We start from the raw sequence: 19,805 nt of genomic DNA on the forward strand, positions 1-19,805 counted from the left end.
TGAATTTGGCCAAAATTTTTATTTATGTGTATTGTATCTTTAAAATGATGACAGATTTTAAAAAAAAAAAAGAACACTTTACGTCCGTTATCCAATTCTAGTGTTGTTTGCTATATATTATTTAGTTTCACTGACTTTAATTACACTGACTTCAAAATATTAAAGGATACACTCTACCAAAAATCAATCAGAATTTCTAGTTATCGATCGGCAATGAATAAATGCGAACTGGATATTAGTTATTGCACTAACCACTTCAGTTCAAACAGCAACGATTATTTTATTCTCATTTTCTGTTAGTAATACCCATAAGAAAATAGAAACTACGAATAAAATGTAAATAATAATAAAACCTCTGTGCTTCATCGATTTTTGTATCTGGATCCTAAATTCGCTGTACAAAATTTACTTTAGAAGTTTGGAGCTTAACGTATTCTACGAACTGACTGGATTCAGCAAAACGCACTGACATGACCTGAATAATGCCATACTTCAGGCATAATTCTACTATTTCACGAGGTGGTCGCATAAATATTCAAAAACTTTGCCCTTCCCGTTCTTCGGCTTCTTTTATCCTATTGGAAAAGAGGGTAACTTAAGCCTTGCAGCAGTATTGAGAATTTATCATCTTTTTCTAGCGGCATGTACCTTATTTCAGGAAATATACGAAACTTGATGATTATGTTGCAAAAAATTATGATGACATACTATGTGTGTTTGAATTGCAAAAATACGAGTTTTTTATCTACCATTTTAGTTTAATGTTCTTTTAATTGCAATTTTTTTCAATAAATAAAAATTACGGAACAATACAGTATATTTCACTAAATTCTAGTTGAGGGAGAATAAATGATTTTTATCTAAATTTTTGCTGAGATAAACTCATTCTTTTGGGGGGGGGGAGGGGTGAAAAGCAAAAAATAAAAAATAAATAAAAGTAAGTAAGAATGTAAAAAATGTTTTATTTAAATGAAAAGTCATGAAACATAAATGTATTATGAGGTTTTGAATTCACATTCATGAAAGAAATATAAATAATGGTCTTTTCATATATCTCACTCTCCACACACTTGCTCATTATCTCCTAAACAATATTCTGTGAAGATAAAAAGAAAATATACATAAAGAATATTAGTAATATATAAAACTATTCATCATTTAATGAAGAATGGAATTAAATGCTGTATAATGAATGAATAAGCATAATAATTTTTATACCGATGAAAACAGCAAAGCAGACATTCGGTGGTCTCTTATAATTAAATTTACTCCTGTTCAAACACAAAACTCGTATTCTCGCAATGATAAATTTGATGGTATTTAGTACAAAACTCGTATATATGTTACGCGGTAAATAAATCGTCTTGGTTAGTTTGATGAATTTATCACTTTTTTACCGAAATATATTTTGCATAATACCCAAGCGTCTTAAATTTGATAAGTACTGAAAACATTATCACTTTTACCGGTGATTATGCGTAATAACCAGGTGTCGTTGGTAAATTTAATATGATTGAAATTTATCACCTTTATCTGCGATTATACATGATACCGTAGTGTAACTAATAAGCACCCGAGTGGCGCAGTGGTAAGATTCCCGTCTTCCACTATGAAGGTTACAGTCAATGCCTAAGGCTTCGAATCCAGACAAGAGCATCGGAAACAAGCTCTTTACCTACTAGGGCAACCACCGATAGATGGCGCCTTCATTTCCCACCTAATTCCAGCGTTTTGGGAATTGCCACATATATGACTGGAGTTGGTGTGCGGTAAAGCAGTGTAATTGGTAAATTTTATAAAGATGAGAAAAAATTTCAAATGAGTCTAGTATGTGTGATGAATATAGTCGGACCCGATATAATGGTGATAAAAAATTTTACGATCGTATCCCGATACAATGATACAATACATGTATGAATTATCATTGTGAAAATGTACTTGTAAGTATTTATTCGCAACAAAAAATTGTAAGTAATTAGTTATTTAAAATTCAATTAGATGTTTTGTCCTGTAAAGAAGTTTATAGTGCATTGCACTTTCGCGCACTACTCAAAACTAACTTCATTAGCACTTTCGGGGGCATATTGCACAAAACACGCCCTCAGAAGAACAAAAACTGGTTAGGAATTTAGAAATATATATTAAAATCGATTTTTAACGAAATATAATGAAATATAGTTTTCAAAATCTCTTTAAAAATATCAGTATAGGGGGATTTGTCGTAGTAACGGATATCGTTGTATCGAGAGGAGTTCATCATTAGACTATAGGTGATTTGAAAAACTATGGTTGTAGAGGGATTTATCGTAAAAGCGAGTATCATTTTAGCGAGGTTTCGCTGTATTTCATACAATGAAATCATGTTATGTATCACATCAATGAATATCATGTTTACCAACGATGCGACGCTTGGGTATTATGCATATAATCGCCGGTAAAAATTATAAATTCTTTTAGTACTTGAATTAGTAAATTGAATTTAGTAACTACGCTTGACTACTATGCATAATCGCCGGTAAAAGTGATTAATTTAGGGAAATATATCAAATGTACCAACGATGCTTAATTAGTATGCATAATCACCGGTAAAAGTGATATATTTGTCAAACTTACCGAAATGCTCAGCGGGGTTATGCATAATAACCGTATTTATCACATTTACCGTTAACATATATATATGCAATGATAAATGAGAAATGTTCCTTTTTCTATGCTAATCACTACTGATTAATCTATCAAGTTATTAAAAGAAAGTCAAGATTTTTCTTTTGTTTTTGGGGCGTTAAGAAAAAAAACCAAAAAGTACGAATGTAATGAACACATATATTTGCCTTTCTTATCTCAAGTGTTGATCTGGTAAAAGTTTCCAATTTAAATAATAATTATACTAGACAACAAATTTTGAAAATTTTTGTGACCTGAATAAAAACAGTCAATTCCTATGTAATTCCGTTGGTGAACACTAATATAACTACAAAAAAACTAGATTGCACTAAGGTTTTCTTTTTATAATTGCACATTTAAAACATATACAACATAAACAGGTGAATGGGGGTAAAACGCGTTTTTTTAATTCAAATATCTCAGTAAATATCGCACTTAGAAACGTGGAATTTTTTTGTTGGTATCAGGAAAGACAGGGCAACCACTTTCTCATTGGGTTTTTGAGCACAGAGTGTCCGTATAAAAAGCTATTTTTTTATTTTAATAACTATGCAACCCTTTGCAACATGAATGATTGCATCTAAGTTCTACATCTTATTTGGATACCTTTTCCAACTGGAAGTATGCTCCTAGAATCAATGGTTCGCAAGTAAAATGCAGTGCGTGCTGGGCTATGCACCCGGTATATAGTAGTGCAATACAAATTGAAATACAATAGAAAAAAAATAATAAATATGTAAAAATACAACGAAAATATATAAATATCGCGCAAATGTATAGAAACACGATATTAATATCTAAAAATACGTATAAGCACGCTACAAATATATAAAAATACAAACAAAAGTGCATAGAAACACAGTTACGGCACAATAAGTTCATTCATTTTTAACATCCAATAAAAAGGCCGATAGACCTTTATCACGGTTATATTCGTGTTTAGCAGGTCAAAACCATTCGTAATTGTGGATTTTCACGTTGGATTTTAATGACGACAATTTCATTTTTGTCTTCAGAAACAGTTCATAAAGCGCTTTTCAGCACTTTGCATTATAATTCAGTCGAGCTCAGATATAACTAAGTTGCAAGGGAATGTGAAAAACATTCTGAATATCCGATAATCGTTATAATCGATACACGATAAATAATCGAGTTTAATGACAGGAATACACTTGAAGCATCGTTTCTCAACCTATGGCCGCTATAGGTAGTTCACGCAGATAGTATAGAAGGTCCTCAGGCAGGCTTGAAAATTTAATTGTAATTAATTTGTAATGAAAATTATTCACGTTGGTCCCAAATATTAACGATATTCACACAGAACTTGAGTAAAATATTAGACACATACAGTGTAAGTCAATAGTTCTTAAAGTCTGTGTCACCAACCAATGTCAGAGGCAAGCTGTCAATGTGCTTGTTAAGAAATTTGAATACATTTTTCTACTAGACTATTCTAGATAGCCGTGGATAAACGTTGACTGAGACAGGGAAGCCGCGGATGGCAAACGTTTAATAACCACTGCTGTAAATGGTCCATCGAACTGTTACAGACATCTTGACATAACAGACAACGCTGACATAAACGAAAATGTGGTTTCTCTTCACTCACAATGGTTCTAAAAATGAACAGAACCTATAGCTGAACAGATCATCTATAGCTGGGAGATCATCATTTAGATATAGATGGCACCACGAAAAAATAATTTTGGAGAGTGACGTCACTCCTTTCTAAAATTTTAAGGATAATTTTGTAAAAATAAGGGGTATCTTTTTTTACGCAAAATAGAGAAATAACTCTATTAAAAAAATTATTGAAAATTTGAAGGTGTATTTTCACACCTCAACGAAATTCGGATGAGTAAAATTAAATTTTGATGTGGAATCTCTCTCAAGGATTTGTATGCATATTGGCGGGATGGCACTGACGGAGCACACCTCTTTTGGAATGGTCTAGTGATACTTCTCATTCGGACTTTGTTTCTGAGAGAGAACTTGATTTTATGAGACTTAAAATCCTATGCAAAAAAAATTCAATTATTTCCAAAACTTCATTATATCCGATATTGGTAAATATGGAATTTCGTTATAAGCGATATTTTTAAGATTATTTTGGTATTGCAGGTTCATTGAGACGGAAAAACTTCATTATATCCGATATTGGTAAATATGGAATTTCGTTATAAGCGATATTTTTAACATTATTTTGGTATTGCAGGTTCATTGAGACGGAAAAACTTCATTATAATCGATACTTCGTAATATCCAATTTCGTTATAAGCGGGTTCAACTGTATATCCCACAAAAAAAACCGATAGAACTTTTTCATGGAGATATTCGTGTTCAGCAGGTAAAAACCATTCGAACTTGGGGATTTTTTTTTATTATTCATTATTCATACATTATATAATGTACATTTGGCAAAACAAATAAAATCACCAAGGGATCATATGATCCATACTGGTGATCATAGATAAAAATGTACGATTCAATTCGTGTATATATATAATAATATCATAAGTACATAAATACAATTCACCATGTATGAATGAAACGGTTTAATAACTGTTATAATTTATTAGATTTATGACGACACAATAAATCTATAATAAATTATAATAGTATTATTAGAAACCATTTCATTCATACATGGCGAATTGTATTATGTACTTGTGATATTTTCATGTCGGCAATTACATTGTTGTCCACAGACACTGCTCGTAAAGAACTTTTTTAACACTTAGCATAGCAATATATCTCCAAAAGCAAAAAAAAGGCCCTCAAGAACTTTTTCATGGCGATATTCGTGCTCAATAGGTTAAAAACCTTTCAGAATCGTGTATTTCATGTCGGACGCAATTTTATTGTTGTCCAGTGTTATAAAAATGAGAAATTTCACAACGATAAAAATTTATCGATTCATTCCATAAAATATAACTTACTGTTTCCTTTTTCACATGGGCAGTAATCTAAATAAAGATCCAACTTGATTTGACTGACTGAACATCGCTCATTCAACGCTCTCTTTCTAGCACATCGACGACGACGATTGCCCTTAGTCATCAAGCAGCAGCCACTGATACAATCTGAACTGAACTGACAGGGATCTCCTAATTCCCGATCAGTCTAAAGAAAAATTAAAAAAAAAAACACACTATATTTATATAATTCTATTCAATCATGGAAAATTTTAGCAAACTCTTTCTAAATGATAACACAGTATATAATTTTGACAACACAATGTAAATGTTATACTTTCCTCTCAATGCTGAACTAAAATTTAAAAAAAAATTATTCTAGACAAACAATGCAATTAAATAATTCAATCCAAATAGAACTTTATAAATGCATTTATATATTTAATATATATTTCTTCCTTAACTATTAATAAAGTTTGTGAGCTCGGTTAAGCAAATACACTTATAACTTATTATAACACTTATACACTTATAATTTTATATTTGATCGAGCAGAATCTCTTGTTTGACAGTTTCTTTTCAATTTAGGGTTCCCAATGACCTGGAAAGTCGGGGAAATGAAAAATGATCAGGGCAAGTCAGGAAAAATGCAAAATATTTGGCAAAATTCTAAAAATAGGCAAATATTTGATGAAAATCAGGGAAAAATTCTGTGAAGGAAAGAAAACAAATTTTGGGGAGTTAAGATTTCAAATTAGATTTCTTTCTTCAGCAGTCTTGGTCAGGGAATTTTTTTTAGTTTTAGTCAGAGAAAGTGATACCTACAGAGGGACATAGACTTGGTTGAAGGGGTGCAGAGAAGAGTTACGCGTGGACCATGAACTTTTAGTACACCGCCAATCGACTGCTTTTACAAGGGGACGCCAGTATCGATTGGTAAGGGACAATGCGAGGTTATGGTGTCGCAGGGAATTTTTCTCTAATAGGGTTGTTAATAGATGGAATAGCTTACCCCCGGAGGTAGCAAACTGTAACACAATTGACACGTTTAAAAAGAAATAAGATAAACATGTTGGGGTAAATCGAGAAGCTATCCATACTTGGAATAAGACAACCATAATATTCTTTATGGGCATTGTATCATGTGTATATATTGTTTATAATTTTTGTGATTGTGTTTTTAATTGGGTTGCTGTATTTTTGAATTATATGGCAACCATATTTGTTATGGGCATCTTTTTCTCAGCCACCTCGTTGGGCATTTTACCTGTTGTGGCGTTGTATTTGTATATTTGTATATATAAAGAGACATTATCAAACACATTCTGCTGTAACCAACCATTTACAAACCCTGTAACCATTTACAAAATTGGAAACCACACCAGGCAAACTGGTTGGTTAAAGGTTAAACATATGCAAATTCATATCACTAATATCGGTGGATGCTTGTCCAAAAATATATACCCTAATGTAACATACCAAGTAAGTTCAATTTTTTATTAAATAAAAAAAATAATTTCATATAGAAGCTCTTTTTTCAGCTCATAAAAAATATAAATTCTATTAGAGACCTATGAGCTAAATAATAAATATAGATTCTATTGCAAAGCAATGATATTCTGAAAAGTATAAAAAGATTGGAGATAATGATGAGCTTTCTACTATTTTGATAAGAATCTTATACCTTGAATACTGAACTGAGATGGTAGTACTATACTATAGAAGCCAAATAAAAAAGAATATGAAGCAAATAAAAACGATAGCATTCACTCGCTAAAATTGTAGGTTATTTATATGACATTAGCCTATTTTCATTTTTTCCTTTCTGAGTGTCTGACCCGAATGAAAATTGACTTTTTCCATCAAGAATGAGGTCTCTGCAGAGGAATTGCTTCATTTGCAAATAAAATACGGAATAAAATAAAGAATGTTTTTCCTTAGGTATCGGGCGTGAAAGACATTACGAGCTATCTTCGAGAATAAATATATGTGATTCTTGTGGAAAATTTCATCGAATGCATTATACGCTGAAAGTTATTGTGCTCCGCAGTTATGGAGACGTCCATGTCTGAAATGGAACTTGAACCTAGAGCTTTCAAGCCAATCCTTTCAGCATTTTATGCATAGCTATTTGGGTACCTGATTACTACAATCATTCACTAATGCGTTACACGCGTTGAAAGAAATTTCAAAATGCAAGAAAAAGAAAACGCTCATTTTAATGAGTTCCTATGTCATAGACAGATAGCCGGACAATTTATTAGCACAGGATACCAGCTCTTATATACACCTCATTACCCTTAAATTCCACTCCATCATCTGTCTGGTCATCACACGTGCAAAGAGGAAGAATAAAAAACTGGTTTTGACGGAGTACACACCAGTCGACCATTTCAAAAATGTTATGAACCAGCACAGAGGTTTCGAAATGTTGTTGCTCTTGTTTTGCTGCTAGGTTAAGTTCAAGGACAATAACGTACGCTTTTGATTCAGATACTAGTTTTTAATGATTATTTAGTTGTCTTTTACTTGAAATTACAATCGATCAAATTCAAAGTTGGGAAGCTCTTACTATTGAGATTACGTTCGAAATCTGAAGATCGCCTTAACAATTATAGTTACTATAACTGAAGGGTTTTCTGCACAAAAGAGATGTCTCCATTTTTTTTTTTTGGTGATTTGAGTTATGCATTCTGTCATATGTAAAAAAATGTTCTCTCAATTGGTGCAAGAATCACGTAGATAATCAAGTTCCTCTATAATTAAGCTGATTGTCTCGATCAAGAATAAGGCTGATCTTTGAACTGTTTCATTCTTGACAGGAAGTATACGGCCGACCTTTTACCGCTAAAGAGTGCAAAATGCTAGAATGTGATAGAATTAGCTCGAAAATGTCTGACAGAATCAAATGTGATTTTACAAAGAACGGAAAGAAGGCAATGCAACCAATGACACTGATGTCTCCGAGGATGAATTTGACCAGTAAAAACAGTAATTTTTTGTCCATGAAAAAATTGTAAACTTTTTTTTCAAAACTCGCATCACTTCCACAAAGTGATTGTCATAATTTTGTTAGAAAAAGGAGTTATGTCTTACATTCAAAAATTTTATCTGCAGCCAACAGGAGATACTTTTCAAACTTATATAGCCTAATCATGTGAAAAACGTAAATAGTAACTAGGAAAAAATTTGATGCAGTCAAACTTGGAAATCTAAATTTTTAAAACTTTTTTTATCGTCGGTTTTCCAAGACAATTCGAGATTTGTGTCTTTAAAACTTGAATCGGCGTTTCAATTTAAACTCTGAAGATAAGGACTTCAACATTGGGCGTTTTCTTATACGGTATGATGCAGGGAACACTTCATCCAATTTGCGTTTCACCCTAGCGTGGACATCCCGGAAAATCATTTTATAGGAGTGGAACGAAAAAACGGATTAAATGTTATTCAAAAAGCAATTTTCTCGTGAACTTTTTCAGTCGATTAAACATAATTATAGCATTCGTGGATGATTAGATTAGAAGAAAAACTAAAATAAATCTGGAATGCCTTTCTTTAAAAAAAATAGTATAATACTTTTTGAATCCTCCTTTCTTCTTTTAATCGAACTTCTGTCATTTTATTTTCTTTATTCAGTTTGATGTGTATAAATGTTGAAAGTGCTCAACTGCTAGGAAAATTCAAAGTGAATGAAATGAAATTACAAGAGTAATTAAAAAAGTCCTTTCCTTTAATTTTATGGAGTGAACGTTCCGTCTATTGATTGGAATTTATATCAGTTCCATCTACTTTGTGAAAAATTAGAACATTTCAATGACATTGTGAGTGCGTTTTATATATATAATGTTTGTTCTTTATTAGGGACATCACAGTTTCAAAGTTTTATGGGTTTCGACCGATTAAACGTGTGCTTAATAGCACCAATAATATTATTAAAACAAGCCAGTGATGTGCTGTTTTAATATTGGAATTCGAATGGTAGCTTGAAAAAACATCCTAAAAAGATTCTTTTTTTTACAAATTATTTTGATATTAATTATTCATCTTTCTGATAATTTTAAACGTTTTTGACAGATGAATTTTGACAATGCCAGTTTTGTTACACATCTCTTCAAAAATGTTGAGTTGCTGTTAGATGTATCGAACATATTTTATTTTTATTCGTTATTTCTGTATTGTCCGCATTGAGATGAGTTTCATTCGTGGGTGCTTCTTCATCCAAATGGTTTCAATTAGTATATGCTCATCGTTATTTTATAATTAACTCGGAGAATATGCCGTATACACCAAGTACTTTAGATAAAGAAACATTGTTTCAATCAGAAAAATATTTTTTTATACACAGTTGATCGTCATTTCCGTCTTCAAAAATACAGAAAAACGAAACTAAAACTATCTGTACATTACATACTAAAAAGATGTATAAAAATTACTCAGCACATTCTACTCCAATATATATTTTCAAGAGATTAGAAAAATTCATCGGAATATGTTTTCATTAATTTAATGTAATTGTTTGTATTTTTTGTTTGTAGAAACGAATGACGCAAGCTAATTTGAATAAAAGAAGTTGAAAGTGTCTCAACATGTCCTATCTCTTATTTATAGCCAGCGTAATAACATCAACTTCCAATTGCTAAACAAAGCTACAATGTTCCAAGAATTACAGCCATCGACAAAACAGAAAACCGCATCGTTATACGCAGGAAATGATGGCGCGTCAGCCGGGATACTCTAAAAACATTAACATAAAAACAATTGCATTGAGTTGTGAAATGACAAAAGTTGTCATTGAAACGTAATGAATAAATAAAAATATATAGACAGTATATTGAGAAAAATTCTTCAATAAATCATATTTTGTTCTTGATAGAAAATTCTAGAATGTAATTATTATGACAGTTGGCTAAATCAGTTTCATTCCACAACAGAGAGACGACCACGCATTTCATGGAAACATATTCGTCGTAATCTTTCTTATTTTCAAGGTCTTCAAAAGAATTTCTTCCATTATCTCACTTTCTGTTGATTTTATGTATAGGGGACTAGAGGATCTTTAACCCAGAATTAACCAGAAATTCTACTTTTTTTTTCGTCTATCTGTACCTTACTACTTTCGATGATAAAAAAAATTCCCTTCAACAAAAATATTATCAACAACCAGGGTTCGAACCTGGAGGACTTGAAAAATCGAAAAAAAATTATAAAATAATGAAAACTCTCATATCTTATTCAAAGAAAATTGATGACGATTATGTCCCTCGTGACTAAATTTCTAAGCTTCTGGAAATACACTCATGTCCATAAATTAAGGATAATGCCAGCTCCGGCAAATAAAGGTTCAGAAACAAAACAAACGTTACTTGTTCATAAAGCCCATTTATTAAACAAAAGATAAAGAACAAAAACGATGGTGTATGTACGATACCATTCATAAAAACTACGATTTTTGCTCCCTGGAGCAATTGTAAAAAATATCTCCTTTACAAAAACTTTCTATTACATGGTTGGTATGATGGTTAATACATTGTATGTCTCCCATGCGATGAAATACAGCCCGTACAACGCCTAGGCATGCTGAGTATCAAATTATCGATCTGATCTTGGGGAAGATCACTCCACTCAGCAAGCAATGCTCTCCGAAGTTCCGGTACACATGTAGGAGGTGGTTGACGGGCTGCAACTCGTCGGCCAAGCAAGTCCCACACATGCTGTTGCGTTCAATGATGTTGTCGTGGTGGTAACGGGTACCTGGCGTTCTCCATATGAAAGTCCGACGTGAATCAGACTGCAAGCTAAACCTTGACTCGTCGGAAAACATCACACAAGCCCACTGTGACGATGTCCACATTGCATGTTCTCTACTCCAGGCTAATCGCTGCCGACAGTGAGTTGCCGTGAGCGGAACACATCTGACAGGCCTGCGAGCATATAGACCAATATCTCCCAAACGTCTGTACACGGTTTGCCTTGAAACTGTGGTACCCGTGGCTGCAGATAGCCGACGAGACAGGTCGGATGCTGTGCTCTGTCTGCTTCTTTTGGCAGTTACTGCCAAATACCGGTCTTCATTCGGCGTTGTAACTCGGGGGCGACCTGTACTGTAACGTCTACTGACATTTCCGTTATCTTGGAATCGTTGCCAAAGCCTAGAGATGACAGGGCAATTCCAAGTTCCTCGGATACTTCCATCTGAGTACGCCCACATTCCAGGCGGCCGATAATTCTACCACGTAAAAAATCCTCCACATGCGTCCTCTGTGTCATAACTATTCGCTTATGGCACTGAGTGCCTTACAGAACTATTGTGAACAATTTCACGTCTTTGCCACCATTCCTTATATACCCTCCTCTTACACTCTCGTCATTGTGACGTACTATCGGCATCATCTGTTATCTTCCTGAAATTTGCATATCATTCTTGCAGATGTGTGTGATAATTCTACACGTGAAATTTTTACTTTAGATTTCGATTTCCGTGTGATTCCGAGTTATCCTTAATTTATGGACATGAGTGTATTATACAGTACATTAATTAATTGTACAACGATGTTGTTGTTATATATCGTGAATACAGTAATTCTTTTGATATATTATCAGAGACCCTCTTTTTATTTCCCGATCATTTTAATTCGAGAAGCTATCAAACTCCTTGATAGTAGAATGATGAATAAACACATTATAATTTTTTATCATGTACTAAACATTTATTTCTATATAATTTGAGTATACAGGGTGGTGCGCATTATCAAAAAACAAGGACATCGAAAATAGATGAATATACCGAATAAGACTAATTTTACGAATCATATTTTTCGGTGTGTTTGCTTTTTTCCGTTGTTCTTTTTTGTGATTATATCAGGAAAAGGATTATTTACTCTTCTTCCATGGTGCTTATTATGTCCACCAACATCATTCCAAATGAAAAGGCGGTGAGTGTTTATAATAAAATTATATTTTGCCGCCCCCTCCACTGTAAAATTCAATAATTTTGTAAGTGTTTTTAATGTCCTCCTAAAATTTTCCACCTGGGGCAGTTGACCCCCTTTGCCTCCCCCCCCCCCATATAGTTAAGGGCCTGGCGGGAGGAATTACATACCACGTTTTAACATATCCGGTGAAATAGCGTTTCACTGGTAAGAGACTCTTTTTAAACACCTAAAAAGAGGTGAGAATAGCAGCTACACGCATTTCAGAACTATGTGAAATTCTTTCTTCAGTGTTAAGAAAAAAATAAAACAGACCACAAAAAAGGCAGAGAAAAAACTCTTATAGTAGAGGTTGCTCACTTGTTGCTGGTCACGTGAGAAAGTGGTCGTTTCTCTGCTGATGCAAGTTTTCCTTCATTATGCAAATCGTCTGTATGCTAGATGCACAGACTTTTTCCAATTCTAGAGGACGCGAAACTGTTAAATCTCTATTCGAGGTCAAATCACAGGATTTGGAAAAGTATGTCTGAGTCATCCTGTTGTAATCAAATGGAATCCAATCCAAGAGGAAATCTTACATTTCACATCAGTGATCGACATTGTCATTTGTTGCACGTCCAATATCATCCTCAAAAAGGTAGTTTACAATAATCCCGCACATACGAATCGCATATCATACTAGAGTCTTCTGCCTCACCTAATGCTTTGAAAGTGGAAGATTTTCAAGCAATAAGCATATTCACTGACCGACGGTGTACGATAAACTTATCATCCAAGTTCCAACTCTCAACTGTTACAACCTTCAACGCATTCTGACAGGGTTGTCAATTTTAAACGGTATATAAAATACACGTCATTCTGTATACAACTTATTTACTACGGGAGTTTTGATTACAATCGTTAGAAAAGCAACGTGTTTGCTATGGTGCACTTTTTTTACTGATCAATGCAAAACTCGTCCAATCTTTATACTGTTGAACTTGCAGCTTTTGAATGCGCGATATTTTTTCCAAACGAAAGAGGTTGTACTAAAGAAGGGAAAAATCAGTGCTGGTGCACGTTATTAGAAGTATAGTAGACTCTCGCTAATCCGGCACATATCAGACTAAGATGTGCCGGATTACCGAGGTCGCCGCATTACTGGAAGTCAATTGAAAAGTTCATTTGAATAATATCCTCTTCACATCTGAAGCAAAACTGTTGAATAAAACAATTTTTTTTATTGATTTTTGTTCACTGTATGTCAAAATATCCTGTAAAAAATTAATTGATTGATTGATTAATTAATTTAGATCGATATCTTTACTAGGACCATTTGAGTTAGGTACACATATGTGTAACTTATGTCTTAACTTGAAAAAGAGAAAATTATTTAAAACCGTTAAAACCGTTAAGCGAAGAGGTTAAACTTCTGGGCACAGACATGTTTTCCTCTTCTATTCTCGATGAAAACCCGCCTTAAAACGCCGGATTACTATATGGGCCATCACAAGGCTAGATTAGCGAGAATTCGCTGTAATAATAATGGTATGCTCTCGTATGCAGAAGTAACACCTCATCATATCACATTTACTGCCATAGAAGAGCCGCATTAGTATCTCCTTCGAAAAAATCGTGAAACGGTCGTTAAATTGTACCGCTATTAGGGTTATATTCAGAGCCAAAATGTGCAAATACGTGAATTTTTTTTCTTTGCTAAGTCATAAAAACTGAACTTTAACTCTCAAAGATCGAGGTCGAACATAATACGTCGCGATTTGTTCTAGTTTGTAGTAGCACGTAGTTCCTGTGAGCAGTATGTTTGGTTCTTAGAGTTTATGAAAGTCATAGATCACTTTAAATGATGAGTATAAACATTGTAAGTTATTTTCACTGCATCGTTGCCCGAGAGGTTTTTCTTCACTTCTCCTTCCTTATCTTTAGTCGCTTCAATTCGTGTAAAAACTAGAAGTAATGCGTATGCAAAGCTCAGTTGTTTCAATTGAATCGGGGTAATTTTTTGAATTTATGCAACCATACAGAAAATGTACTCAATAGTAAAATAGACGTAGCTTCTAAAATTAGAAATCTAAATTCTAGCTCGCTCGAGTGGGCAATGCAAACCGGAAACAGCCGAAGAGATCCCAATAACCTTCAAGTATCACGGTTCGCTTCAAAGGCAATTGCAAACTCACTGATCCGTAAGCGGGATTCGGTATGACCTGCCAGGTTGACTAATGTTTAGCCTTAAAGGATGTGAGAGAACGCCGAGCGAGAAAACGCTTTTCCGAGCGAGTAGCTGTCAAACGGGAAGATGAAGCAGTCTGCAAGAATAACCTTACTCGTCCACATCAAAGCGGGAGAGAGATCAGCATCTCGCTAAGATATTACGATACGTTTCTAACGAAGATCATCATTATTTAAAGGGATGCATTTCCTTATTTCTCGTCTTTGATATTCATCCTTTTTTTGATATTTGCATTGCAATGCAAGTACAGTTCGTCTCAAAAGTTTAAATGTAATGAATTTTTTTTTTTAAATAACAATAACAATACGGAGTGTATAATTTGCAGCTTTTAATGGACAATACCTGAACCATTTTCACATTCATAGAATATTTTACATTCAAAAAATATATGTGTTACGGTAAATGCAATAAATCCGGTTATTATACGTAATAACCGGTAATTATGCATAATCGTTATGAAAAATCCCACCGCACTATTGGCGTGAATCCATCTCAAAATTTGATTAGTGGGCTGCACAGTACCATACCAAAAGCACAGGTTACATTTTACACTCGTATATCTCAATCACTGTACAGAACAGATAAAACCCAATGGTGTTTTCAGATAGATTTTTTGTCACCTATTTTGAATACAATCTAATGATATCCTATACACTTGCATCAATCTTCAGCTCATGAAACTAGAAAAGTATTGCTGTCCCGTGACGAAAACAGGCCACATTTTAAGCATTTATATGTTACTGTACATGTGATAAATGTGGTTAATATATATATAGTAACCGGCTATTATGCATACTTACCAAGCATTTTGATAAGTTTGATAAATTTTCCTAAATTTACCACTTTTACCGGTGATTATGCATAGTACCCAAGCGTCACATCTTTGGCAAACATTATAAATCCTACTATATGGCATACTATACATGATAATTCATACATATATCGTATTATTATATCGGGGCATGATCGTAAAATTTGTTATCATTATATCGGGGTCCGATTGGATTCATCACACATACTAGACTCATTTGGAATTTTTTTCCATATTTATCAAATTCACCAATTGCACTAGGGGGTATTATGCATATTCACCAGTAAAAAAGTGATAAATTTATCAAACTTACCAAGACAATTGGTAAGTATGCATAATAACTTGTTATTATGTATAACAACCGATTTATTACATTTACCGTAACATATATACATAATATACATTTACGTTCACAATATTTTTACAAACGATCATTTGAGGAGCAAATGTTCAAAAAGGAACATTTCCTTTTTTTTTCAAAATTCATTTTTCAACGGTTTCTGATTTTTTAGGATGAGCTCTATCAGATTATGCAATTGGGTTCATTCCTATGGGAATAGTTTTGGTAAAAATCACAACGTAAAGTTAGTCTTTTCTACCAAAAAAGGGAACATATCCATCTCATTCACTTCGGCATTTTTTGGTAGAACCTCTCGATAACGATCACCCATGAGATCTAATATGTTGTCCGGCAACGAGGAGTGCCCGTTAATAGATAGTAAAATACATTCAGTCTCGTTGATGTAACTCAAAAAAAGTGTCCGCTAGTAGAGGTGTTCACTAACAGGAGTGTCTGTTATGGGAGGTTCCACTGTAGAATGATTGTGTTTCTTATGTTAACCTTTTACCGGCCAAATTAAGATTTCATATTGATTTTCTTAATTTTTTCCTACTATATTTCCACTTCTGATCCTTTGGTTTAGAGATGTCAGCCATAAAGTGTTCATGAAAAAAAAATTTCCTTGTATGATTTCTGGACTTGCCCATGTCCATAGAAACAACATTAGAACAGAAAATTTAAATTTTATTTTTCCTCAAAACTATATGATTTAAACAAATTAAATTGATGTCATAAGTGCTGAAAATAATAGGGTTTTTTTTTTGTAAATTAATTTCGGAAACTCACCCACTGGAGAAAAAAATCAAGTGTTACTTTCATGTAAAAAAAATATTTTATTCGAATTAATAAAACCGATCCTCCCGATTGGGAATATTGGCCGTTAAAATTTAATGCCGAAAGGGCAGTAAGGGTACCATCCTGTGATGGGTAAAACCTTCTGGAATTAACATGTAACGTATAAATTTTCAATTTTAATCAAAAGGTAACATTGCCACTAATTTTTTTTTCAAAATGGATCATTTCCAAAATTAAAATGTAGATGACTCCCTTGAATGTTGATCAAGAAACATAGTATTTGAATATTCTTCTACCACTTACATATACTATCTATTGAGCTATTTCTACTTTTGTAAAGCAAACGTATTCTGGAGGAATACATTTTTTTACTTCTATAAATTTAGCAAAAGTGGAAATGCTTCCTTTTGAAAATAGGCTCCTTCCATTTAATATGTATAATATCAAAAATACAAAAAACGGCTGTCTCAAAAGTTTAGAGAAAATTCAGATTTACAAAAATTACAGGCCTTTAATAGTTGATAGACCGTTTTTTTGTGATAACGCCAAATACACGATCCTCCATGGGTCTTATTAAGTTAATTAAACAGCATTCCAGCATCAATATTATGCCATCGGCTTCCTCGATAGATCTCTTCAAGTCATCAAGAGTCGAATATGTTTGCCGTTTCTATACACACAGTTCTTGTAAGTATGCCCCATATGACTGAAGTCGGGACTAATCACTGGTCAATCTAAAACATTTCACGAGACATTTTCATGATCAAGGAACTGTTTCTCTGCTGCTGATCAGTGAATAGACGCGTTATCGTGTTGAAAAGTCCACTTTGGTCCTTCTAAATCTTCTCCAATCGGTAGAAATTTGTCTCGAGGGTGTTCTTGTAAGCCTCAGAATTTTTACGGGCCTTCATAAAAGTTGAGGAAGCCTGCCCATTGAAATCAAAGGCTGCCCATACTATTAACAAAACTCCACCTTGGTATCTGCTTGAAAAATTTCTTGGTTCCGGTCTAAGATCGTACCAGTAGGAAGACTATCCATCTGGGTGTTATCCAAGTTCCATTATTTTTCATCACTAAATATGACACTGAACCATTTGTCTCCATAACACATATAATTCCGTGCCCATTCTGATCACAGCAAAAAAATGAAATCGAAATTTGAAACGGTATTCACATGGTGCAGTAAAAAATCTATAGTGTCTGAACTTTTGAGACGGACTGTAAAAAAAATGCATTCAGTTTTCTATTCCTTTTTGATTTTTTTGATAAAATAAAAGTAACCCTTTACCACATATTAAAAAGCGTTTAATCTGTGGAGTAAACGAGAAAAAAAACCCATCAAAATGTTTGAACTAACCATCAAATGGCAATATTGCAGATTACAGGGTGCTCACAAAATAACTCTGCCGGTGTACGAGCCTCTACCGGCCGCAAAAATCAACGAATGAGAGTGAAATTCGAGATACGGGTGTTTTAACCCTCAAAAATGCACAGCTTTGCATTATGTGCAAAGGGTACTTTAAACGTTCATTACTGTAGCCAGTTTGAAGATGAAAATTCAGAATCACTTTGCACATAAGGTTGGTCATATTCTTTCCTTTTATGTTTTGAATTTGCTGGTAGATGTTACAATTTTTTGTAGAGCATGTGTGGCTGTGATTTTACTAATTTGTTAAAATGTTTTGTTTGCATTCTTATTTTTTACCTTGAAGTTTGCAATCCGAATCTTTTTCTTACTATAGTTTGAATCCCAAAGAAGGTGGTTATGTAATTGGAAAGTAATATTACTTCAATACATTTAGTTTATATGCGAGTTTTGAGGCTCTATACATCCTTTTAAATCCCTGTATACGATTCGAAATCGATTTTTGAATTTTCTTCCTGAATCATCACCATCTCTAGATATAGCCAGTCTTCCGAAAATCTTGCACAAAACTATTCCCAAGACAATAATTTTGACTAATTTAATATATATTATCAGGGGTCAATCAAAATTCCAAATGTAACGTGATTGAATTAAATCTCGACAAAATCATATTGTTTGTTAAATTTCAATTTAGATACTGTCTTCTAAAGCTTGGTTGGAATGATGAATTTTCTAATAAATAATATGCCTAAAATTTATAAAAGTATCGTAAGTCGGTCAATTATGGTCGTAAGATTATGGATTTCTTTTGTTTAACATGAAGAATTTTTTTACCAAGTATGACAGCTCATACCTAAGAACTGCATTAAAATTTGAATTTTATTACTTTAAGAAATAGTTATTTTCACTTAAATGACTTTTAAGGTCACTGGTGACAACATTTGAGATATGGAAGTTGCCTCTAAGGTTATTTTAGCAAGAAAACAACGATGAGTCATAAAGGGCGCATAACTGATATCTTGTACCTCATTTTACTGGCGAACCGTTGAACCTAGAGACATACTTACAATTAGAAAAAGTACCCAAATAACGTGTGAACCTCATATACGTCATTCATATTGTAAGGAGTTGTATAGTTATTAATAGAGCCCGGAAGTTCAGGCAAAATGCCATGCTTTTTTTGCCTATTTTCAAACTTTTTTATAAAATTTCCTTTTTTGAACATTCCCTGTCATAAATGCCCATTTTAACATAGTTTTAAGTTTATTAGTGAATTTCAGAGGCCACATTCTGTAGAACTTAGATATTTTAAGCATTGAGAAAAAAATAATGCTTTTGTTTAAATTTATTTTCTAGCTGTCGGTGTCCTTTCCCCTTCCAGCACCATTTAAAAGCGAATAAGTGATCTAATAAGAGATAGGGAACTTGATGTTGCCATGCATTAACTTGCTTTGACCGGATAGTGTCAGACGTGAATAATTTTATTTCAGATGAACGCAGCCCACGTTAAGAAAGCCAGAAATTTTTATTTCTCCGTGCCTCACATTATGTCTTGCTCGGGCATGGGACTGCGTTATGTATAGCTGACTAAGCGGCTATCAGTTGACGTCATGGCTAACACAAGTCGGGGTAGGAGCAGACAGGACTGTAGGGCCCATGTTTTTTTTTATTTTTTTTAAACCATAAATGCAGTGCATTTTATTTATGGCTATTTATTTTATTCACATATTTAGTTTTCGATTAAATTGACTGGAGTCA

General features: G+C 33.5%; 1 protein-coding gene across 1 annotated transcript in view; it reads right to left on the reverse strand.

The window, feature by feature from the left end:
* Nucleotides 1-942: 942 nt before the first annotated feature.
* Nucleotides 943-19,805, reverse strand: part of LOC149080644 (uncharacterized) — a 30,167-nt gene continuing 11,304 nt past the window's right edge. Inside the window, exons 2-3 of the mRNA XM_089239812.1 lie at nucleotides 5,604-5,787; nucleotides 943-1,096 (exon numbers count right to left, since the gene is read on the reverse strand). Of these exons, the coding sequence (XP_089095938.1) occupies nucleotides 1,056-1,096; nucleotides 5,604-5,787 (225 nt within the window). The 3' untranslated portion in view covers nucleotides 943-1,055. The remainder of the gene's footprint in view (nucleotides 1,097-5,603; nucleotides 5,788-19,805) is intronic.

Source organism: Pholcus phalangioides, unplaced genomic scaffold, assembly GCF_987345545.1.
Source record: "Pholcus phalangioides strain wild (caught in Gottingen) unplaced genomic scaffold, Ppha-v1.0 ptg000011l_1, whole genome shotgun sequence".
NCBI lineage: Eukaryota > Metazoa > Arthropoda > Arachnida > Araneae > Pholcidae > Pholcus > Pholcus phalangioides.